The sequence below is a fragment of the Belonocnema kinseyi genome, chromosome 7, assembly GCF_010883055.1.
Source record: "Belonocnema kinseyi isolate 2016_QV_RU_SX_M_011 chromosome 7, B_treatae_v1, whole genome shotgun sequence".
NCBI classification, from domain to species: domain Eukaryota; kingdom Metazoa; phylum Arthropoda; class Insecta; order Hymenoptera; family Cynipidae; genus Belonocnema; species Belonocnema kinseyi.
Genome location: NC_046663.1, coordinates 72,630,469 through 72,656,910, shown reverse-complemented (window position 1 = coordinate 72,656,910; position 26,442 = coordinate 72,630,469). Strand labels below are relative to the sequence as shown.

The 26,442-nt window shown below is 24.6% G+C and overlaps 2 protein-coding genes across 2 annotated transcripts in view; one reads left to right on the top strand and one right to left on the bottom strand.

Annotated features, from left to right (window-relative positions):
• Nucleotides 1-7,829, top strand: part of LOC117176506 (dynein-1-beta heavy chain, flagellar inner arm I1 complex) — an 11,411-nt gene extending 3,582 nt beyond the window's left edge. The window contains 8 exon segments of the mRNA XM_033366760.1: nt 1,753-1,857; nt 1,900-2,091; nt 2,228-2,579; nt 4,213-4,378; nt 4,486-4,607; nt 4,706-5,030; nt 5,107-5,267; nt 7,481-7,829. Coding sequence (XP_033222651.1) covers nt 1,753-1,857; nt 1,900-2,091; nt 2,228-2,579; nt 4,213-4,378; nt 4,486-4,607; nt 4,706-5,030; nt 5,107-5,267; nt 7,481-7,541 — 1,484 coding nt within the window. The 3' untranslated portion in view covers nt 7,542-7,829.
• LOC117176275 (post-GPI attachment to proteins factor 6-like) overlaps nt 1-26,442 on the bottom strand; it is a 41,003-nt gene that overhangs the window by 5,732 nt on the left and 8,829 nt on the right. The window contains exons 5-13 of the mRNA XM_033366453.1: nt 23,964-24,247; nt 23,608-23,882; nt 23,373-23,501; nt 19,400-19,605; nt 19,062-19,219; nt 18,744-18,976; nt 16,764-16,958; nt 11,876-12,016; nt 11,507-11,790 (exon numbers count right to left, since the gene is read on the bottom strand). Of these exons, the coding sequence (XP_033222344.1) occupies nt 11,590-11,790; nt 11,876-12,016; nt 16,764-16,958; nt 18,744-18,976; nt 19,062-19,219; nt 19,400-19,605; nt 23,373-23,501; nt 23,608-23,882; nt 23,964-24,247 (1,822 nt within the window). The 3' untranslated portion in view covers nt 11,507-11,589. The remainder of the gene's footprint in view (nt 1-11,506; nt 11,791-11,875; nt 12,017-16,763; nt 16,959-18,743; nt 18,977-19,061; nt 19,220-19,399; nt 19,606-23,372; nt 23,502-23,607; nt 23,883-23,963; nt 24,248-26,442) is intronic.

Here is a 26,442-nt window from a genome sequence, read left to right as displayed (position 1 = left end):
AAACGCACTTTTCTGAAGGATTAAAAAAACTTGAAAAGCGATTGACCAAGTGCATAGAGCTCCAAGGAGATTATGTTGAAAAATAAAAAAAAATTTACCCAACAAAAATTGTTTTTATACTTCATTCTAAGGACTTATTGAACTACCCTCGTATCTCGCAGTAATTGTACAGAAATTTAATATGAATTTAACTTTAGGCGCCAAAGAATCCTGTTGAGAGAAAAACGAACCCAGCCAAAAACGATTTCAAATAAGCCAGGGAATTTTATTGTTCAGGAAAAAGTCAGGGATTTAACAACAACAAAATTGTTCAGGGAGCAATTAGGGAATTTTTAAAATAAAATTTTTCGGTTGATTTGTTTCCAGTTGCTTCATCCTAAAGATTATCTTTTTAGTAATAAATTTGATTATTTGTTTTAAAATTCAACTACTTTCGTAGAAAATTTACTTGTTTTAATGAAATTAATATTTTGTTGTTGAAAAGAGAACTTAAATCTTTTTTGGCTGAAAATTGAACTCTTTCGTAGAAAATTTATTCTTTGTAAAAAAATCGTATTTTGGTGTTGAAAATTCAACATTTTCGAAGAAAATTTACTCTTTGGTTTAAATTCATATTCTGTTGTAGACAAGTAAGTTGAATTTTATTTAGGTGAAAATAAACCTATTCCTTTAAAAATGTGTCTTTTTTATTTAAGAATTCATCTGTTTAGTAGAAGTTTCATCCTTGAAAATACAACAGTTTTGTTAAAAAGTTAGAATTTTCGGTTAAAAATTCAACTGTTTTTTTTTTACAATTCGTCTTTTTCATTTAAACATCTTCGTAAAAAAGGAACTTCTTGTTTAAAACCCAAATTCTGATATTGAAAAGTCTAACCAAAATCTTTTTTAGATGAAAATTCAACTTTCTTGCTTATCTTGCTTAAGGATTCAACTATGTACTATGTTTACAAATTTTTGTTGAACCACTTTGTTAGGAAATCTCTTTTTTTGAAGATTCATATTTTTAGTTTTAAATTAATTTCATTGATTAAAAGTTTAACTATTCTGTTGAACACTGATATTTCTCATTGAAAATTCAACTTCGTGGGTAAAGGTTAAATTACTTTGTTGAAAAATAATTTTTTGAATGAAGGTTTATCTCTTTGGTTAAAAATTGAACTATTTTGTTGAAAATTCATTTTTGGCTGGAAATTTAGATGAACTTTTTTATGAGTGAAAAATCTTTATTTGTTTAAAATTCGCCTTTTAGGTTTTAAATTTTAATGTAAAAATATGAAAATTCATCATTATTGGTTGAAACATAAACTATTAAACTATTTTTGTTAGAATGATTTTTTCAGTTTAAAAATTTAATTACTTTTTTGAAAATGTAATCATCTTATTTAAAATTAAAGTATTTTCTTAAAAAGTCATATTTTATTGTAGAAGTCATTTTCCGTTTAAAATGAAAAATAAGTTTGAACGTTTTACATTTGTATCTTAAATATTGTTTCTTTCGGATATTAAAAGATACGATATTACAAATATTACAAGATTAAAATGTTGGTATTTTGATCTTATAATGGTCAGAAAAAAACACATTGGTCTTGGAATGATATAAACAGCTTTTATAAATTTATCAATTATTTTAATTAATAAATTTATGCGTATCTTAAAGAACAGTAAGATGAGAGGGGTGTGGTATTTTTTACGGTTCGTTATGTAATACAAATTTTTGTTATAAAAATGTATATTTCCGATTATGTAAGTTAGTCACCAAGAACGATGTGTTTTCGACTTTCCACGATTTTATGATGTTGCTTACAGATGTTGTTTACAAACCAAAGGGACTTACTATTTTGTATATACCCAGAGAAAGTTTGGAAATTAAAAAATCAAAGACCTCGAAAGAGGTTTTAGGTTTTACAACCGAGGAACTTAAAGCACAAGACGTTGACCGAGAAGAAAGTCACGATAAAGAATTTATCAATAGACTTGAAAAAATCACTCGTACTTGGATTAAACAAATCCGAGAAGCTTTAATAGCTTTACCAATTTTTAAAACGGAATTAAGAGACATAAGGGACGAATTCGATTATTGGAATCATAAATGTATTTTCACTTTTCTAGTTCATTACAATCTTTATTCGAAAAAATATTTTTCCTGCTAATAATCTTTTTGTAATTATAGTACTTTCTTATTAAAGAAATATTATTTTTCAGTCATTGTTTAATTTCTAACTTTCAGATGACAATCTCAGCTGTCTTTTGTGCCAAATGTCCAACGAAAATGTAACAACGATTATAAAAAAACTTGAGAATTTGAGTTCGACTAGTATAAAACAATTTAATCCTTTACTGGAAGAGATCAAAATAAAAGTGAAGGAGGCCTCTGCAAATATAACTTATTTGAATATATTATTGGAAGCTTGCAATGAAATTCAAGAACCTGGTGATGTAGAAATCCACGTATCGAAAATTATACTTTTATTGAGATTTATACAAGCGGAATCTCATTTTTTTTCTGCTACGTACGAATATTCTTATACCATCACTTATGAATTAGTGAAAACATTTTTAACTAGAAAACAGACACGCGCGTTGCGTTACGCGCCCAATTTTTTTTGTCTTAGAAAATTTTTTAATTAATATTAATACAAAATTTTTCTACTACAGTATTATTATTCAAATATTTTAAATATTCTTTTAAACATAGTGATTTTATATTAACAATATCTTCTTTTGAATCTAATATTTTTAGTTTAAAATTATCATTTTTTGATAAAAAAAATGTTAAAATAACCTAAGGTTGTTGAAAAATTGTAAATATTTTTTAAAATATAATTTTTTATTATTATAAATACTATTAAATGTTATTCTTCAAATATTGTGAATATTTTTTTTAAATAGAATGATTTGTCATTAATATTTGCAATTTTAGATAAAAAACACAAACATAATAAAACGTTGTAGGGGATTGTCAATCATCTCTTAAACCTCATGTTTTTTGTTCAAATTCATCAATTTATTATGCAAAATGTTAATATAAAAAAACAATAAAATTGTAAATATATTTTAAATGTTTTATTTATATCTTTTATCTATATGTTAAATCTATATTTTAAATTTTTTAAATCTAATTTGTTATTTTTAAAATAACTGATAAATATTTGTTCAAATATTGCGAATATTTTTTATCACAATAATTTTTGGTTAAAAATGAAAAAAGACCATTTTAAACTAAACACAGTGACATAACATAACAGAAAATTATTCATGATTTTAAATCTTCTTTTAAACCTATAATTTTTATTTTAAAATATCACTTTTCGATAAAAACCGTCAACACGATCTAAAATTGTTCAAAAATGATTAAACTTCATATTTTTGAATAAAAGTTTCAATTTCTGTCGTAAAACTCTAACAGAATGCGAAATTCTTCTAGCTTGTATATTTTATTATTTTAATAAAAAATAATTGAATTTAAATCTGATGATTTTTTTTAGAAATAAAAATTTCAGGTGAAATACACCAGCATAAACTAAATTTGTTGAAAAAGTGTAAATATTTTTTAAAAGCTAATAATTCCTTTTTAAAAATACCAGGAATTTCCCAACAAAATACTAACATAATATTCAGTTGTATTCAGTATCATAAATCTTGTTAATCCTCTTAAAAATTTAAGACTTTTGTTTAAAATAACGAATTTCCTGTAAAAACCGTTAATATAACTTGAAACTGATAAAAAATTCCAAATCGTCTCTGAACTGTAAATTAAAATTGCTAAAATTTATGAATCTTTTTCGAAATTATTTTTTGTATTAAAGTTACTAATTTCCAAAGCAAAAATATCTTATACTTCGTTTATTGAAATATCAATTTGCTGTGTAAAACGCTAACATAACATAAATTTGTTGAAAACGGTGAATCTTAAAAAATATCTTAAAAAACTGGCATAATAGAAAATAAAAAATGTATGTCTTCTTTAAAACTTTATTATTTTATATTAATAGTATTTTTCTAAAATAATATTAAATTTGTAATTCTAAATTTCAAAATTTTAAATTGATATATAAAAACTTCAAGTAATGCAAAGCCAATTGGTTTTCAACAACAATAAATGGGAGCTTTTCGAGACATTTCATGACAACACTTTTTTTTAGAAAGCACCTTTCATAATTTTGCATAATCTGATACTTTATTAATCACAATAAAAATTTGTTAACATTGAAGGGAAAATATTGAAATTCTCTATCAAGCGCTCAGTGTTCGTATCATAAATTTCTGTAAGGAATATGTTGATTTGCAAAAATTATTTCAAAGCAAAGCTGATACAACAAAAAAAATGATCAAAACCTGCATTTCATCTTTCAAACAATATTCCGAAATCTACGATCAAGTAATTGTTTATCAGAACATTTAAATTTTAAAAATATCAGATTAAAATAATTTCTCATTTACCTAAGGATTAATGAAAACCAACAAAGGCAATATTTTTTCTAATAGATCAGTGAGCAAGAAGAAAATTGGGACGTAAATAAAGAAAAAGTTTTCAAAAATGTACCTGCATTTCTAAACAGATGCAATGACATTGTCGAAATTTGCAACGCAACAGTTGTTTTCAGCGGGTAATAACAATTTTTCTGTTCTAAACAAGACAAATTTTCATTTTTAAAATGATTTTGTTTATTATTATATTAAATTTAACAAAAAAAAACAATTTTAGAACACCTATTATGTTTGGAGGTTCAAAAGGAAAAGTATACGACATTTATTATCAAAAATTGCAAAATTCCTTTGCGACAATTCTAGAAGAGATCAAAGAGCCTTGTATTTTGACAGCCCTTGATATTACTAATATTTCATGGTGACAGTTTATGATTGAGTTCAGGCATGCAGTTTTAGAACTAGAAAATATGTTGGTAAATATGATCGATGATATTTTTGACGAGGTGGAAAATATCGATGAAGGAATCGAGGCTTTATATTCACTCGAAAAGTTCAAAAAACGTCCCGATTTAGAGAATTTACTCAAAGACAAATGGATAGAGGTACAGAAATTCTATTTAAAACAATTAGATCTTTGACATCATTTTCTTAGCACTTAAAAATGGAATGCTTCAACAGGTGTGGAAAATATTCAGCAGAGAAGTAAAATCTTGCTATTCTGTAGTGTTTCAAAATCAAGGTTCGAAAGAAATGAATCCAATTAATGTCAAATACTTAACGAGGCAATATTTAAAGATGATAAATGCTTCTGATTGGATAGGCGATTGTAATATTCAAAGGTGAGTTTTGTTATGAAAACTATAATAAAATGCAAGAGTTTCCACCCATGATGGATCCAGAGAGGGGCGATTGGGACACCCTCCCCTCTGATATTTAAAAAACCAAATTTAAAATTAAAACATTTTTATATCAGGCACATAAAGTACTTAAGGCCTCTTAATTTCATTCACAAATTTGAACTCCCTAATTATCAGAACTTATTTTTTGTTTAATTAGAGGTCATACAAAAATACATAAGACGATTGGGGGAGGAAGGTTTTCGCAAAGTCTAATGTTTTTCATGAATTAAGAAAGTAGTTCAATTTTTAAACAAGTAGTTGCAAACAAAGAAACTTTTCAGTCAATAAAGAAAAAAATTTCATACAAAATGTAGAATTTTGAAAAAAGAAAATTAATTTTATATGCAAGACGAATTTTCAACAAAGTATATAAATTTTAAACCAAAAAGATCAATTTTTAATGAAAAAACAAAACAATTTCCAACAAAGAATATTAATTTGCTACTAAAAAAGGCGAATTCTCGACAAAGTACATAAATTTTTATTCAAATAGTTGAATTTTCAACTAAGAAGATTATATTTTCTTACCAAAAAAGGCGAATTTTCAACCAAGAAGATTAACATTCTGAAAAAATTACGAATTTTCAAGAAATTGAATAAATTTTAAAGGAAATCATTGAATTTAGGTTCCGAAAATATAAAGCTTTGATAAAAATGTTAATTTTAAACCAAAAATTTCAACAAAATACATTCATTTCAACCAATTAGTGTGATTTTCAACCAAGAAGATTAATTTTATACCAAAAGAAGACGAATTTTCAACAAAAAATATAATAGTTAATATTTCTAGAAAAAAATATTTTAATTTAAAATATAAAGCAGGAGGGTTTAACCAACAAAAGGCAAATTTTTAAACAAAATACTTCAATCCTCAACAGAAACAAAATCATTTTCTACCAAACAGTTGTTTTTTAACCAAAAAGAATGAATTTTAAACTAATAAAATTGAATTTTTAGGAAAGTAGTTCAAATTTCTAGCATGAAAATTAAGTTTCTAACAAAAAGACAAATTTTCAACTAAATAGTTGAATTTTTAATCTAAAAAATATCGTTTTTTAACCAAAAAGGGAATGGTTGAATTTCTATTAAAAAACAATAATTTTCAATTTAGAAAAGCGCATTTTTTTACAAAACAGTTGAATTTTCAAAACGAAAATATGATTTTTTAACAAAAAAACATTAAATCTTCTACCAAATAGTTAAATTTACAGTTAAAAAAAAAAATAAATTTTCACCAAAAAAAAAAATAATAAATTGTATACTAAAATTATTTATCTTAAACCAAAAAATGCATTTTTAAGAAAGTAATTCTACTTTCAACGAAGAAAATTAATTTTATACCAAAAAAGACGAATTTTTAACCAAATAGTTGAGTTTTTTGTCTAAAAAATATCGCGTTTTAACCAAAAAACGAATACTTAAATTTGTATTAAAAAACAATCATTTTAAATTAAAAAAAGTATTTTTTTTTACAAAACAGTCCAATTTTGAACACGAAAACATGACTGTTTAACATCAACAAAATGGAATTATGGATCAAATAGTTCAATTTTCTACCTAATTATTGAATTTTTAAGAAAAAAGAATTTTCTATACAAACAAAAATAAGAATTTTCATCAAATGCATAAGTTTTTAATTAAATATGCAGTTAAATTTGCAACCAAAAAAATTAATTTTCTAACGAAACGACTAGTTTTTAATCAAATAGTTTAATTTCTAATCCAAAAAAGATAACTTTTAACTGAAAAACAGAATAGTTCAATTCTGATTGAAAACAATCATTTTCAATTTAGAAAAGCAATTTTTTTTACAAAACAGTTGAAAATTAAACCCAAAAATATTCATTTTTAACAAAAAAAGGTAATTTTAAACCAAGCAGTTGTATTTTCAACCCAAGATTTGCATTTTTAACCAAATAATACGAATTTTCAACAAAATGCATACATTTTGAATCAAATAGTTGAATTTTCAACCTAAAAAAAATTATTTTTAATCAAATGTAGTTGAATTTTTAACTAAAAATATTAAAGTTCAACAAAAAATGAATACATATTCCATTAAGAAAATTTACAATCGCCTCTTCCGAAAAATTGGCTGGATCCACCGTTGGTTTTCGCGATCTCTAAATTGAATGACATTATATTATTTACAGGGATATTTTAAAAACATACAGGGATGTTATACTCGCTTTATCTACAGAACAAAATCAATAAAAAGACGATTTTCCTCTTTTCATACAAACTACAATTTTTTATTGGTACATGGTAGACCCGTATTTTCGCAAACACATTATCAGAGGACTAAATTTCACGAAAGATGGAATAATTTTTAATAAAAATATTGAAGACATTTTATAAAAGAAGAGTTAACAAATTACATAAATTTAATGTCTTTTAAGATAGTAAAATTGTATCTGAACAATTTTCCAATGTCCCAAATTATAGAAAAGGAAATTAACAAGTTTTTCAGGTTCATAAACCTTGTATACTCTTAGAATCCTGTTTTATATAATATCACTTAAGTGCTTTCACCTCAATTTGCAATGTACGAAGATAAGTTTTAAAATTCTACGTATCGAAGTATTTTTGTCTCTTTTTTTAGAACGTAGATTCGAAATAAATTGTTAACTAGAAGAGATCGATATAGAATACTTTCGATTAAACACTATTTGTTAGATTGTTTAACTATTCTATATAAATATATGTGTATATGTATTCTAATAGAGAGATGATAATTTTAATCGCGAGGAGTCACTTCTCCAAAACCAGAGATTTCATCATTTTGACCAAACATTCCATTACTATTGGACGATTAAAATACTTTTTCTTTGATAAATATACTTAGCACTCAGCAAGCACTAAAAAGATTTGGATTTTTTGTCATGTCGTTCTCTTTTGTTTGGAGTTATGTATACATATTTTGTCTATTTTGAATAAGAAGTTATCAGGGTGGTCCAAAAATATCTTGAATTTTTTCTCCAAATTTTCTTGCATATTGACTACAAATTTCTTCAAATCCACACAAAAATAAATACATTTTTTTCAAGTGATATTCAGAGGCTTAATACGTATTTTCAATAAGAAAAAAGATGTTCACGTAAATTTTATGCAGAATCGTCAATATTAGGTGAATCCAGCTGAAACTCAATATTTTTCTTTTCAATCAGCCATAGAATACAATACAAAAATTTAATTTGAAATATCAACTCCATAGTTCAATTTTATAGTTTTTATAGGTTATACATAGGTCTATAATTATGAAAAATAATAAATAAACGTTAGAGAGAATAATTTTTTAAATAATGTCTATCTCTTTTGTGAATATTTATATTTTTTAAAATATATATCAGATTTTTGAAATATTCTTTAAATTTTTTCATATAGATAGCTCGAAAATATAATTTCTTTTAAATGTCCATGTAAAAGTAAAAGAGTTGAGATCATGAAATTTGGACGAATTGTGTCTCAAATCAATATCCAATTCTGATAGGATTTTGAGCTAGATCAGCCATTTAGATATATTTTTTTCTTATTTAAGAGATTCAAAAACTATATGTAGTATATTTGTTCGCGTTTTCGAGATGCATCAATCGACCTATTGTTGAATAGTTTATGACCAATCAGTACCGATTTATGAAGTTTCAAAAAATAGTTTTATTTTGCTTATATGAAAAAACTGATTTAATATTCAAAATACAACACTACGATATCAGTATATATGTTCGCGTTTTCGAGATGTATCGATTCGCGTATTGTTGAACTTTTTATGATTAACCAGTACCTATTTGAGAAGTTTCAAATAAATTTACGTATTTTGTTTATATGAGAAAAACTTTGTTTCATATTAGAAATACAACAGTACTATATCTGACATATTTGTTCGCGTCTTCGAGACAGGTTGAAAGATCTATTGACGTACCTTAAATGACCTCTTATGATCTATCAATGCCGATTTAGAAATTTTAAAAATATATTATTTATCTTCTTGATACGAGGAAAACTTTTTGAATATTGGGAATAAATCAGAAATATATATATAACATATTTATTCGCGTCTTTGAGATCAATCAATTGCCCACGTAAAGAAAATTTCATGACCTACCGTAACCCTTCAATATCGTTTTAAAATATTTAAACAAAATTATTACCTTGTTTATAAGAGGATTTGTCTATTTTTTATATCAGAAATATAACAGTGTTCTAGTTGATGTAATTGTTCGCGTTTTTGAGACGCATGGATTCAACTATTGACGAACTTTCGATGACCTTCCTTGATCAATCAATAGCGACTTAGAAAGTTGCAAAAAATTAAATTGTTTCGGGAAATAAGATTTTTGGTATGAGAAAAACATATACTTGAAAAATATTGAACGTATCCATTTTTTCTTTTGATAGACAAAACCCTCCCTGTATGAGGAAGAAAATTTAATGATAATAAATTGTTTAAATAATTATTTGGGTTAACTTTAATTTATTATTATCTAACTGATTAAAAAGTGGACAAAACATGGAAACTTTTTGAAAAACCTGCAACTTTCTAGCATTATTCTAAGAAAATATTATTATAAATAATAATAAATGGTAAAGTAATTATTTTCGTTAACGTTAATTGATTATTTCCTCATTCTAACTGAAAAGTTAAAAACATGTTGAAAATACGAAAAAAAATCACGACTTTCTACATCTATTCTAATAGCAAATTGACATAAAACAATAATAAAATGTTAACAAAATTTATTTAAAGTCTAATTATTAATAAAAAGTAATTATTTATGCATTAGGAACAATTAGTATTTAAAAATCACAAATAATTATAATTAGCACCAAAAACTCGCAAACACCAATTTTTCATTCATGGGGGTTTTTTAGACCATATCAATCAGACTTATGGGGTGATTTAAAAAAAATCCTGTTCAATTTTATTCACCTAATATTCACGATTCTGAATACAATTTACAAAAACGTCTTTTTTTCTTATCGCAAATACGTGTTAAACTTCATGGGGCTTGTGGAACTTCTAAATATCATCTTTGTTCAAAACGTATTTATTTTCTTATGGATTAAAACCAATTTGGGAGTGATATGCATGAAAATTTTAGAGAAAATTTTGGACCAACCTAATGATTACTGATTACAAAAGTCTTCATTTCCCTTTTTAAAAGTAGAATTAAATCTTTGAAAAAATAGAAACTACTAAGACAGTATCATTTTATATTTCGATATTACTTTCTTTATGTTGTACCTCACTTTTAAAAAGTGTGGAAAGACTTTTTTACAAATTCTCGGTTGGATAATAAAACTAAAACCTTAAAGATTAATTACTAATAGATTAATCTAATCGTAAACGATAAAAAAAATATCTTTTTCTAAGAAATAGAGATATAAAAAAAGTCAAAATTCGTACTTGAACAAAAAATTTAAATGGATTTTTCGTTTACTGGGAAGTTCTAATATACATATGACTTGTTATTTGTAAAAAAAGATACCTATTATCACATAATTCACACTGGAATATTGCAATCGTGAATTGAGATTCATGATTTAATATATAAATATTTTTTTGTAATATAACGTTACCTTGTGTCTCAAATCACAAAGAAAAGAAATTCTAATTTACTATAAACAAACAACTGAAGTTAAGAATTCAAGAATTTCTTTACTTTGCGAATTATTAAAATCAGAAAGCCAAATGCAGACCTTCTGGGATGTCAAACATCAATCAATAAAGATTTGATCAGCCCTCGATTAAACTCTAAAATATTCTAAAATATATTTCTTTCATGCTTCCTTTTTCTTTTCTCTATATAAAATAATTCAACAACATTATAAATATACTTTGATCAGGAGAAATGTTTCTCTCTAGAAATATCTTTATGAAAATGTGTACTTTCAAAGCATTCATTCTAAAAAAGTTAAAATTCAGTTAAAAATCAGATTTTAGAATTAAAAATCTTCTTTCTAATTCTAATAACTACTGAGGATTCTTGTGATTTTTTCATCACTGTAAGTTTTACTGGCGTATTAGTAGCGCAATTCCATTATGTATGTATGGTTTTTGTTGCTGTCATGGTGCAACATTTGGTATAACTTCTTAGGAACTGTTAATTATTATAAATAAATAATATTTCGCGAGATATTCTAAATCCTAAAATACTCTAAAGCATTACTTAATTACTTACATTGAGTCATCTAGATATGAACACCATTTTGGCACATCAATAGAACAGATTTTTGGTACCTGATGCATACTTTAGTTAAGATTTTATCTTAATGCTGTTACCAAATGTTCCTGGCTGGATATCACGGCAAAAACAGGAGCTTGATGATCCTGGTAGTCAAGAAGTTCCGAATCCGAACTACTGACTGAGTCGGAATTAACCGAAATATTTTCTTCTTTTCGCGCTGGTGGTAATAAAAATAGAAGAGAAAGGGCAATCAAGACATGCCACGCACTGTGGACGTACTGTAAATAATTACTTTTTGATTATTCACCTGCCTGAATCATAAGATTTAAAAATAGAAGAATTTAATTTAATTAAATTACTTACGCGATAATTTTCTTCTGTTTCTACAAAAGCGAAAAGAAGAACTCCAATGAGAGCTAATAAAAGGCCCACGAAGAACTTCCAAGTACTTTTTGGTCTTTTTAACTTTCTCGATTTCACGCAGCGGTGTATAAATGATCCCAACTGAAAGCAAAGATAGATTTATTATAGAACTCTGATTTCACAATTTTATTTGGGTTTTCTATATGGCTCCTGTAATTGATCAATAATTACAGTTTTCATTCGATCATTCTATAAAGAAGCGGCGGAGCCTTTTTCCTGGTTCGCAAACACTTTTCACAACCAATGAAATTTAAAAAATCAAACTATATTCTAAACATTTTTACATGTAAGGTAATAAACAATAAACAACCAATTAAAGCACTCAAAATGGAAGGTAGTAAGACTTTTCAAATAAACAATGTTAAATGAAATGCAAAAAAAAATGCAAAATTTAGAACTCTTATAAATTACACCGTTCAAAAATTCAGATTAAGTTCCAAAAATATAAATCTACGTTAACATTTTCAATATTCTAAATTAAAGAATCAAGCAATGAACTTTAAAATTTTTTCAAAATTATATTATTTTAAGTAATTTTAAGCTAGACACATTAAAAATTGAAAAATAATTCTTTTAACTTAACAGTTCTGTAATCAGAAGTTAAATTATTTTTATTTTAAATAGTCTAGGCGTCCTTTAAAAGCTTTAAAATGTTATTTCAAAATCTTGAGAAATCTAGAAGTGATTTTAAATTTTGCCAAATTCAAAATAAGTTTAAAATTTTTTTCGGAACTTTTAAATATATTTCAAAGTGAATTGAATTTTTTCTATAACTTTAAGAAAATCCTGAAAATTAAAAAAAAAATTAATTTATACATGACAATGATGGAGTAGGATCTTTTTTTCAAGAAATAATTTTAACTTTAATTTAAAAATATTATTTTCCATCTAGTCTTATTAGGACGTTAAGCATTTTCTGTTATTGAAGATTCTTAACTTGATCGATATTGTGTAGATTCTTCTGCCTTCATGGTTTGGAGGGTTGATCTACTGTCGGTAAGGTACAATCTCTGATGATATAGCAGATAAATTTAAAAATTTGAAAATAGAACATTTATTATTTGTAAAAATATTAAAGTAATTTTAAAAGATATTCAGAAGTTTTAAAAAGATTCGAGTTCAATTTAGAACTTGAAATAATTTGAAATACTTACAGCCGAATTAAAAATAAAATGTAGATTTTTTATAATTTGTTTAAGAATTGTGAAAGACTTCAAAAGAATAAAATTTTTTCTTAAGATTCTTATGAAAATTAAAAATTATTTTTCACGATGGAAGATCTTGAGGATTTTTTTTTTAATTTGCAGGATTTTCAAAAATTGTAGGAAAGTTTCGATAAATTTAAAAATATATTTAGAAGTTCTAAAAAAAATGTTAACACACTTCGTTTAAATTACTTGAAATAATTTCAAGTTTTTAATTAATTTTGAATCTTTTCAAAACTTCGAAATATCTCTTAAAACTGCTGAAATTTTTTCTACAAATAATAAGTGTTCCATTGTTATTTATGCGTCAAAATTGAACAATTTCACGTATAAATTAAACACTTTTTAAATAGAAAAATTAAAATTGTAACGCTAAAAGTTTAAAAGTTCTTCGGAAATCTAAAGATTCAAAGTTTTCTATGTAAAACAATTCAGTTTCAAATTGATTTCTTTTAAATATTTGGTTGAAATTCACTCGTCTTAAATAAACAATGAAATATTGCTAAATATTAAATAGTTATTCTTTTTACATTAAGAAGTTTCAAATTAAATGGGATAACAATTATGTAATTTAGACTCACAATATTTTAAATGTAATAGAAACCTGTAATTATGACTATATTATTATGGATTTATTTTTAAGTTGAAAATAGTAAAACGCACGTTTACATTTTTTAATGGCAAAAAAATTAATAGAAATAATATATTCATAAATTTATTAATTACATTTAATATAAAAAATAATATAAAGGAAGACCTAAAACTCTGAATTAAAAATCTATTATTGATAAATCATGAAACTTTTTATTTAAAAATTAAATTATTGAAATAAATGATATATTAATTTCAATTCTTATCAAGACTTTCGGACTGAAACAGTTAATCTGGAAATTCTCAAATTTTGAACGGATCTAGAATTGTTTGGTCAAATCAATTATTGTTCAGATTTCTATACTTAGAGTATAGATTCAATTTAAAAATAATGTATTTATTTATATTTACAGTTGTTAAAATTAAACTGTGTTTATCAAAAATTTTCAACTTCAAATGCTTTTAATTTTTAATTGATTAAATCTTCAAAACTGCATTATAATTATTTCAAAAACTGTAAAAATCGAACTTGGGCAGATTTTTCTTCTGAAAATTCGTAAAATTCCCGGTTTCCCTGTTTTTTATAAAAAAATCTTTGATTTTAAAAACTTCTAATTTTTTTTAACCTTTAAAACTGCATTTTAAAATTCTCTAAATTAAAATATATGTTTAAAAATTAAAAATCTAAAATGGAAAATTTTTGAAGCGAAAGATTTTCGAATTAAGCATTCTAAAATAAATGATCTAATAATTTATAGAAATCACAATTTAATAAATTATTTAAAAAACGGTTGAAATCAAAGTTGGATAACATTTTTATGCTAAAAAATTTGCAAAATTCCCGGTAAGAAAATAAATTCATTGTCATTTCTCGGTTTTCCCAGGTCTCATAAAATTCCCGGTCATTTGCCGGTTTTCCAGGTTTCCCGGTCCAGCGGCCACCCTGAATATTGAATGAAACACTTTGTACATAGTATAATAATATTATACTAAAAAAAAATTGTACATAAATAATAATAAATACAGGTATAAAATTCTTATTGCTAAAGGTTTCATAAAGATTTCAATAATTTCAAAAATATTACTAAACATTTTAAAAATATTTTAAATATTTCACAAATATTTTTAAAGATTTCAGAAAGATTTAAAAAAGATTTCACGAAATTTTTTATGATTTCTCAAATATTTCACAGGTTTCAAATACTTCGTAAAGATTTCAGATAGATTTAAAAGGTTCTACAAATACTTCAATTATTTCATAAAAATTTCCGATAGATTTCAAAGATTACACAGAGAATATAATGATATCAAAGATTTCAGAAAGATTTTAAATATTTCGTAAAGATTTGGGACAGATTAAAAATATTTTACAAAGACATCAATGATTTCGAAAAGATTTAAATAATTTCACAAATATTACCAAATATTATGAAGATTTCAGACTTCTTTGTAAAGGTTTTCAAGGATTTCCGAAAGATTTCAATGATTTCCGAAAGATATAAAAGGTTTCAAAAATCTTTCATATATTAAAAAGATTTTACAAAGAAATCAATGATTTCCCAAGGATCTCACAAAGATTTCAATATATATATAAAATTTAAAAAATTTCAAAGGCATCAATGATTTCGAATAGATTTAAAAGATTTCAATGATTTTGCCAAGATTATTAAATATTCTGGAAAGATTTAAAGAATGTCAAAAATATACCAAATATTTTAAATATTTTGTAAAGATTTGAATGATTTTCCGAAGATTTTACAAAGGTTTCAAATACTTCGTAAAGACTTCACAAATATTGCAATGATTTAAAAAAAAATTCAAATCATTTGGAAAATATGATTCGCGAAGATTTCTAAAGATTTCACAAAGATTTAAATAATTAAAAATTTTCTAAAAACATTTGACAGAGATTTCAATGATTTCCCAAAGGTTTTAACATTTCATAAAGATTTCGATAGATTTAAAATATTTCACAAATACTTCAATGATTTTCGAAAGATTTCAATCATTCCAAATATTTGACAAAGATTTAAGATAGAATAAAAAGATTCAAAAAGAACATCAAATATTTAATCAAGATTTCAGGTGGATTTTTGGAAAAATTCAACAAACAATTCACGTTTAACTAAGAAGATACATTTTCATCTAAGATTATGGAATATTCAAATGGAATAATGGCTACATTTTCAGTTCAAAAAACAAAATAACTTTCAACGAAAAAAGAAACTAATTTTCAAAAATATAGTTAAATTATTGGCCAGAAACTTTTTTTTATTAAAAGAAAAAACAATATTTAAATCAAATAGCTCATATTTCAAGAAAAGAAATTAATTTTTAAATAAGATGATGAATTTTCAACCAAAAAAATTTATTTTTGACAAAAGAGTTTAACTTTACACCAAGTAATATTATTTCCAAACTAAAAGATTAATTTTTAACTAATGTGACAAAAATTCAACTGTAATACTTAAATTTTTAACCGAAAAGAAAAATTTTCAAACAAAAAGATTAACTTCCAAAGAAAAAGATAATTTTCTTCTAAAAATCGATTTTTAACTAAATATGTGAATTTTAGACGAAATATTTGAATTTTCAGTTAAAAAGACAAATTGTTGAATTTTGAATAAAAAAAGATTAATTTTCAACCAAACTGATGAATTTTCTTCTAAAATCATGAATCTTCAACTCAAATACTTACATTTTTAAGCGAAAAGATGAATTTTCAACCATAAAGATTAATTTTCTACAAAAAGGGAAATTTTTCAGAAAGTACATAAATTTACAAACACCTAGTTTAAATTTTAAATAAATAAAAATTAAATAATAAACTACGATTCAATTAAATTAAAGTGGGATAATGTGAAAAATCTGCGACTGTAGATAACGTAGAAATCGCTTTCCTAAATTAACCAAAATTATTCAAATAATGAAAACTTGAAGTTTACTACAATTAGAAGTAAATTACCCGTTTTTTAAATTAAATTCCCGGTCATTTACCGGTCAAGTCGCCACCCTGTTTTGATAATACTTACAGGAAGCAAAATTCCCATTCCTAGTGGTATTAGAATGCTAATAAGTCCGGTTCTGTTCGATTCTACACTAAATGCGATTATGAGCGCTCCAAACATGTAGCAGACTGAGAGAAATCGAGTCGGTAATTGCGCCATCGAGACTAGAGTCACCCAAAAGGAAAGTATGCTTGAGAAAAAGTCACTGTACTGAAGAACCTGTAATTTGAAATTCAAGTTTATAACCCATTTCTAAAAATACAGATATTGAAATATAATGGATTCCTAAATAAATTCGAATTATATACAGGGTGTCTACTCAAATCCTGGAAAAAAATTCCCTGATAATTCCAGGTTTTTTCAGGTATCTCAAGTTTTTTTCCAGGTACGTATTCAATTAATGGCGCTATATTAAATTAAATTTAAACCAATTCGAAATCCCAATTTTTCTAGTAAAAATATTCCATTTTCAAGAATATAAATTAGTTTTTAACCGAGCAGATTGATTTTCTACCAAAAAATACGACTTTTTTTTACAAAATACATGAATTCGCAACCAAACAGTTAAATGTTCAATTAAAAAATATTAATTTTCAACCAAGACGATTAATTTTAAACTAAAATTATGTAATAATTAACTGAATAAGGTACATTTTCAGTTTGAAACATTAAAATAAAATAAAAAATGATTTAAAGAAAAATGAGCTAAACTTTCAAACTTTTATTTTACTTATTATTCTTCTAGTTCGTTGCATATTTAGAAAAAATGAATGTAGGTACTATATTAAATTGAATTTACTTTAATTTTCTACCAAAAAGACGATTTTTTAGCACAATACATGAATTCTTGACCAAATAGTTGAATTTTCAATGAAAAACAAAACAACATATTTTTAATCAAAGTCATGAATTTTCCACTAAAATTATAAATATTTTCCTGGAATACTTGAACTCTCAACCAAAAAGATGAATTTTCAAACAAGGAGATTAATTTTCAACCAAAAAAGATGAGCTTTTTATCAAAAGAGACGAATTTTTAAATAAAAAATACATTTTCAACCTAAAATTGAATAATTAAATTTTTAGTTAAAAAAACTAATTTTCAACCAAAGAGATGAATTTTCATCTAAAAAGATCAAATATTCTATTTGAATGGTTACTTTTTTAGGTAAAAAAATAATAAACTTGAAAACAAAAAGAAGCTAATTTAAAAAACATATATTTTTTCAAGCAGAGTAATTAATTTTCAACTAAAAAGATAAACCGCTAATTGGAATAATTGAATTTTAAACCAAAAAGATGAATTTTCCAACAAAAAAAATATGAATATTCGACTAGAATAATTGACGACTAATAGTCAAATATTTAGTTTAAAAAATTAATGGCCAACCAAGAAGATGAATTTTTAACAAAAATGTTGGAATAGTCAACTGGGTTAGTTAAATTTTCAGGAAAAAAATTATTTTTAGCCAAAGAAAAAAAAACAAATTTTCAACAAAAAAGCTCATTTTTCTACTAAAGAGATGAATTTCAAATTAAAATAATGAATCTTCAACCAAGAAAATTCATTTTTTAACAAATATTTTTAACTTTCAATCAAGAAATACAATTTTCATTCAAAAAAGATCAATTCTGAACGAAGAAAGATTTTTCAGCCAACAGAGAGAGAAAATTGCAAAGAAATTGTTGAATTTTCAAGCAAAAAGATGAATTTTTAATCGAGAAGATTAATTTTATCTAAAAAAAGAAAGAATTTTCAACTAAAAACGATCAATTTTCAACCAAAAATAGAAGTAGTTCAATTTTGAGAAAAAAAATTAATTTCAAACCAAAAATTAGACAGGCTCTCGAAAAAATTCCTTGACTTAAAAAAAACATTCCCTGACATTTCCAGATTTTTCAAGGTGTATACAAATTCCCTGACAATTCCAGGTTTTCCAGATAAGCTAGACACCCTAATATATATTATACGTTATTATATATTAAATACAAAAAATTAAAAACCTCATATTTGGCGATGCAGTAAGTTAAAAATTGTTGATCACAGGCGTGGTAAAATGTCGAAAACAGCATTGTGGCTAAATAAACGAGACTTTCCGTATACAATTTTCTCTTCAGGGCTAAAATTATAGCTGGTAAAAAAACTGCATTGCTCAGGGTCAACAATAATGTCATTAATAAAACGGAAGATTCTAAATTCACATCTGCCGCGTCGGTACAGCCCCATCCTTTATAACCTGAATGCAGAAACAAATTAATAATCAAAAACACTTTTTCCGTTTTTAAACTTATTTGAAATTAACAAATGATTAATAATTTTACCCCCAAAGCAGCTGCATGCAGCATAAGTCAAAATTCCTTTGTGAATTTCTTGGCAAACTCCATGTTCGCCACAAGCATGATCATTAACAGGAACACATTGAGTTGTTTTTACATTTAACCACACTAAAATTTCTTCCATTTCACACTTTACTGTTTTTCTGTATTCGAGATCAAATTTCAAAATTAAAAGAATTATTTTCAAGGGAAATGTATTCCCCATAAATAACAGAAAGGATAGAAAATATTTTTAAAAATCAGAGTTCTTCGACATTTTCAAATGCGAGAGTTCCAATGATTGATATTTTAAATTTAAAAAAGGGAAAATATTATTTTCTTACCCCTTAAAGGCACACTTTGCTTGTAAAGCAATGTGCCAGGTATCCGGCATCGGATAAGGAATAATAATGGTTCCATTGTGTTCGCCTTGAGAAGATAAATTCATAGAAAATTGTTCATCTCGACAAACAATCTTGCCTTTAATTCGATCTGGTTTTCTGGCTCGTCGGATACAAACCGATAACTCCACTAACTGCTTCGTTACTAACTGAAAAGATGAGAAATTGTAGGATAAAAAATACCACAAACGGGGGAAATATTAAGTTTTAAAATAAGTTTAAGGCTTTTAAACTCTACTCAGTGATATAATAAAGCCCGAGACAAAATCAAATTTGTTAAATTAACCACTTTTATTCATATTTAATTAATCTTATAATCAAAAATATTTCCTCTTCTAAAAATTTCCTTCATTAATAATTAAATCGTGATATTTATAAGTATAATTAAATATTTCTGTGAGGGACTTGTTATTTCAACCTAGTTATAACTCACAATTTGAAATTAAATTAGAAGAAATACACCTCATTGCTCTCAAACTCAAATTAAAAATAGTTTGAGTTTGGACGCCTAAAATATTTTACACTAGAATTAAATAAACGTGCGCGAATCACGTATTCACGTTTTCCGATTATTATTATTATTTATTAACAACAAAGTTATTTAATATTCAGAGTTCTAACGTTTTTTAAACCGAAATCTCTTGAAATTCTTCAAATTACTTATCGTCTTTAAAATTCTTTGAAATTTTGTTGTCCTTCATAACCCTTTAAATTCTTCAAATTCGTAGAAATTACTAGAAATAAACATTATTTTATTCCTTAGAGTACTTTAGAAATTTCTTAAAGTCCCTTCAAATCGTAAAAACCCCATTAAAATAAATATAAATCATTTGAAATTCCCAGGATATAAATTAAATTAAATTCAAATTATTCATTTTTATCTAAAATACCACGTTAAAATAAAATCCATGCGCGCGTTGACGTCTCTGGATTTTTATTTTATAATATTAAAAATATAAAGTATTAAAAATTTTATAACAAATTTTCCATAAAAATCCCTTGAAATAAAATTTATCTTATTCCTTAAAGCATTCTAGAAATTTGTCAAAATCCCTTTAAATTGTAAAAATCCATTAAAATAAGTAGAAATCATTTGAATTTTTTAGGATATAAATTAAATTTAAATTATTCATTAAATTTACTTTTTTAAATCCGATGAAATAAAATCCACGTAAACGCTCACAACCCGGGATTTTTATTTTTAAATATAAAAAACATCAATTATATAAAAATCAACAACAAATTTTAGTGATAGTAAGAATTCTGAAATTTGTTAAAACGAAATCTCTTGAATTCATTTTGAATCTTTCAAACCATCTTAAAATCTTTAAAATTCCTAGAAATTTTTTGAATTCCTTTATATCTTTTGAGACCGTTAAAATTGGTAGAAATCCATGGAAATCCCTTGAAATAAGTAGAAAGATTTGAAATTTTTTGGATATGAATTAAATAAAAATTATTTATTAAATTTATCTTTAAAATCCCATTGAAATGAAATACTTGCGGACGTTCACATCCCTGGATTTTTATTTATTAATATTGAAAAATAAAATATTTAAAAATCCATATCATCCAATTTTTAAATATGTATTAATTTTTCTAAAAAATTTTGAAATGAGTTTAATAATTTTATTATTTTCGTGGATGCCAATATTTACTATTTATCTGAAGACCTTAGCTTTTTCCATAAATATTTTTTAAATTTAAACAGCATTATTTTTTAAATCTTCGATGAAAAATTGTTTATATTTTAAAATTAAACCGTGAGGGATTTTAAAAAGAAATTTGTAATATTTTTTTTTTAATTTTAAATACGAAATCGTATCAATTCTTCAATTTTAAAATCCAATTTTTTGGTTTATTTCTGTCTCAAAGAAAAGCATGGGTTTCTTCATTTAAGACAAGGTAAGAGAAAGAGATTTGTTTAAATCTGGATAAATATTTACATTAATTAAATATTATAAGGAATGTATAAATTAAAAAAATGTAACTTCTAGTAAAAACTGCGCTCAAATAAACCGAAATAATAAAGCTGGTTTTTGGTAGTTTTTGAAAATTGTTTAAATTCCAAAAAGTGATGACATTTGTGTTTAAACGAAAAATGTTGTAAATCTTGTAATTCCCGTTTGAATTTTGGTCAAATCGAACGATAATTGTTATAATATGTCTAACATAATCACGGTTTTCACATTTTAGATTAACATTTCGAAAATAGGACAATGTCAAAACGTCAAAAAATAAATAATTATAGATTGAACACTTGAATTTGAATAATTTTCAATAAAAAGCGATTAAAATTTCACAATTTATTATTGACAACTAAATTGAAAATTTGAAAATCAAAGCTTCTGAAATTCTAAATTTTTAAAATTGTTATTACATAATAAAATTATAATTTAACATTAAAGCTAATTAAGCAAATTTTTCTAAAATTCAAAAATGAATTGCATTATTCTAAAAGAAACTATTAAAATAGTAATTTTAAACGAGGAACATTAAAAATGAAAATATATTTACCTCGAAGCGTTAAAACTTAAGCGAATGAGAACTTCATTTAAAACTGAAAAAAATGTTATTTACCAAAAATAGTGATATTAAAACTTTTTTATACTAAAACCCTTTAAAATTTCAACTATTTAAAGTAAATTTAAATCATTTAAAAATTAATAGTTTATAAATTGCTAATTATACTTTCCAAAATTCAACCAATTCAATTTTAATTGTAAAATTAAAACCCGTGAAAGGGAAAAAATAAAAATTTAGCCTCCCTCATGAAAATTCAGAACTCTAAAATTGTAACCATTTAAAATTACCGAAATTATTTATTTACTGATGTATCAATTTCAGATAGTTTAATCTTCTTTTTTTATATTTTCAACTCAATTTTTAATTTTTTTAATATCAAATCTACCTTTTAGAATTATGATTCATTCTAGAAATTGTTCGTATTAAATATTTTGCAACTGAAAATAATTCATTTGTTTAAATCCTCAACTAAAAACCGGACAATTTTAAGATCTTACATTGGAAATTAAAATAAAGAATACAAAATAATATTGCTTTAATATGATTTCATTTTCTGAAACTGTGCCATTTTAGGCTTTTCAATTCGAAATTGCTTCATATTTACATCTAAAATTATTAAATTCGAAAATGACTATGAAGTTTTTTAGTATGAAATTTTGAAATATTTAATAGCAAAATCGTTCTGAAATTTTTAATATTTGACTTGAAAACTAGAATACTTTTAAATTTTAAATTCGTAAGCTTAAAAAATTAATCTAATAAAAATTCCGAAAAAACTTTAGTTTCAAGGCATTAAAGATTAAAATGTTTTAGAGTTGGACATTCAAAACTATAATTTTAAATTAAAATCTTATATATTTTAAATACGATAAAGATATTATTATTAAGTATCATATCATGTAGTATTAAGTGAAATCTCAAACGATTGGATAGATTTTTTCACTAAAAGATGTGATTTCTGTCAAATAAAAAATTACTACCATTTTTCTCGTTCAAAATTGCAGAATTTAAAATATTGCGAGAAATATTATAAACCTTTAAATTTTAATTATTCTAAGCACTTCTAAGCAATTTCAAAAATATTTAATTTGTATAGATTCAAAGAAAAAAAATTTACCTTTCAAGTTTTATATAAATCCTAAATAGTTTAGTTTGAAATTAGTCAAATTTAAAAAAGTTAAACTAACTATAATAGATAGTTCTATAAGTTAAAAAAAACAGCTTTCACTACTCGCGGTATTATGTCTAGTTTTAAATAGAATAATTTTGTAGAGATGTAAAAAGAACAATTGCATTTTCAAAATTGTAGTATATTTAAAGACAAAAGGCGAAAAACGGGAAGTTTTTGGAGAATAGAGGAAACAGGGGAATCCGAAAAGGAGAATCTTACTTTTTCAACTTCAAGGTGAATATTGATCATTAAAGTTCCACCAACATCGACGAAAGGTAAAATGTCAAGCTGAGTAATGACTGGATATTCGTCTGTGAGTATAATCCACGACGTTAACCATTCCTGTCCCTGAAAAATTGCAATTCTAAATTTTAATTGACCTTTTGATATTTAGATGAAATCAATTGTTTAATTTTTCAATAGAATTAAACTGAGAACTTGTTTTTTTTCGTACCTGTAGTAAGTAAACTTCAGAAAAAGATTGAGGGTGTTTTACTCTAGCAAGTTGAAATCTTGGAATGCAAGAATCTTCCGGATCAATATCTTCATCTTTGTGCAAACTCAGAGCTGAAAGGTCCAGCCGATTTCTTTGATTATCATTCTCAAATGAGTGCGTTCCATTTCTTTTAGAATTTGTAATATACAATTCTGACAAAGATTCTTTTGGCAAGTACGACACACTTAAAAGAGTTTTAACAGCAGACTTTTCTATTATCTTCACTGGACAGTCTGAAATATTTGTAATCAGGTATTTTTTTTTTTTAATTTTAACTCGAAACATTTTTATATTTTATTGCACGATATTTTTACCTGTCGTTGTAACTTCAACGTTGAAAGAAATTGTGGTATTTGATATGACTAGTAAATAATAATAACTGTCCTCGTAGGGCGAAAGTTCTGTGAATGTGTACGAATCCGAAGTTGAGAGATTTCCGATAGGACTCGGATGAGTATGATTAAACATGGGTAAAACTCTTGGTTGCAAAGCCAAGCCGAGTATACAAGGATTCCGAAAATCTTTTGGGGCTTTTATAATGAAATTACAGCCCCAAATTAGCACTTGGAAATGCCAAGTACCGGAAGGAATGAAGATCCTGAAAGTGATGAAAACAGATTTTTGTGATATTTTTTTCATTTATGAGCGAATCATAAACTGCGCTACCGATTTTAGACTCGAGAAATTCTCATGAGAACATGCTCGTCCTTTATGTGCTTTGAGAATTTAATGAGCATTTATAATCGTTTTGAATTAGGATTTAATTAAAACATCGTATTTTCTCTCTTTATTAATAATAATTACATTATTTAAATTTCTCGGGAAGATGCATCGCTCCAATATTCAAATTGGAAAGGGCGCTTAATATAAATGTTTAATAAATAAATAAATTAATTCATTTAAATTTAAATTTATTTAATTTTAATATCTCAATTTCTAAATTCTTCTAGGTATATAACCAACCATACGCTTAGAAGATTAATAATAGTAATGCAAAAAATGGTGTTTCTAAATACATTTTACACATTTTTTAGTGGAGTTTTCAATTCAAAATATAAATTTTGAACCTAAGAGTTTAATTTTGAACTAAAATGATGAATCTTTTATCAAAAATATGAATTTTTAACCAAATAGTTAGTTGAATTTACAACCAAAAAGATAAATTTTCTACCAAAAAATACTCATTTTCACCAAAGTACATGAGTTTTCATATAAAAAAGATCAATTTTCAACCAAAATTAGAATAGTTAAAATTTTATAAAAATAAATGTTCAACCCAAAAAACAACAAATTTTCAACAAAATAGTTTGATTTTTTCGAAAAAAAAGGAAAACAAAAATAGCAGAATTAACTGTTCAGTTCAAATAATCAATTTTCAATCAAAAAAATGAATTATCAACAAAATAATTCAATTTTAAATCCAAAAGATGAATTTCCTACTAAGAAAGATAGAGCTACAGTAATTTATAAAATTGAAACTAAAAAAGATAAATTTACAAACGAAAATTAAAATAGTTCAATTTGCAGTTAGAAAAGTAGATTTTAAACAACAACCAAAAACCAGTTTTCAGCTGCATTAATTAATTTTCATCTAAAAATATAACTTTTTAAGCAAAAATAGAATAGTTACATCGTCAGTAAAGAAAAAATATTTCCAACTAAAAAGAAATGAATTTTTAGTTACAGTGATGAATTTTCAACAAAAATATGCATTTTTTACCAAATAGTGAAATTTTCAACCCTAAAGATGGATTTTCTATAAGAAAACAAATATTTAACTAATTTTTTTTAACGAATGAAATGAATTCCTAACAAAAAATAGAATAATTTATTTTTCTACAGGACAGAACATTTTTTAATGAAAATGATTCTATTTCTATTAAAAAAGGGCAAATTTCCCACAAAAAAATGAAATAGTTAATGTCAATTTTTTAACTGAAATGATAAATTTTCGAATAAAAAGAATTTAATTTTTAACCAAATACATGAATTTTCAACTAAAAGATCAATTTTTTATGAAAAATAAAATATTTAAATTTTCAGTTTGTAAAATAAATGTTCAACCACAGACATTTATGTTTGACCAAAAAGATGAAATTTCAACTGATGAGAGTACTCTTCTACAAACCAATTTTCAACTAAAATAGACGAATTTTTAATCAAGAACATGAACTTTCAACTAAATATTTAGATATATGAAGGAATTTTCAACGAAAAAGATGAATTGGTCAACAAGAAGCTTAAATATTCACTCACAAATTAGAATTTTTAATAAAATACAGAAATTTTAAACCAAATATTTTAATTTTCAACTTAAGAAGGTACATTTTGAATCAAACATGGTCGAGTTGTATTTTCAGTTAAAATAATTAAATTTTAACTAGAAAACATTTTTTTCAACCAAATTATTAAATTTTAATTGATTTTAATTGATGATCAATCAGCAAACAAATAAATCGACTTTAAACAACTTAATACCACTTCCAATTAAGTATTTGAATTTTCAACCAAAGAAGATGCATTTTTAACGAAAAACGTGAATTTGATATTTGAGCAAAAAGAATTTTAATTTAAAACCAAAAATAGTTGAATTCAACTAAAAAGGATAAATTTTTAACAAAATAGTTTGAATACTTAACCAAAAGAGATGAACTTTTAACCAAAAAGTTGCCATTTTTAACCATAAAAATAATGAAATTTTCAACTTTAGTTTCTCGAAAATTACCTAACTCTTATCAGTTTTTCCCTGAAATTTTCTGAGTTTCTGGAATTAACTGATATACAGCAACTCTG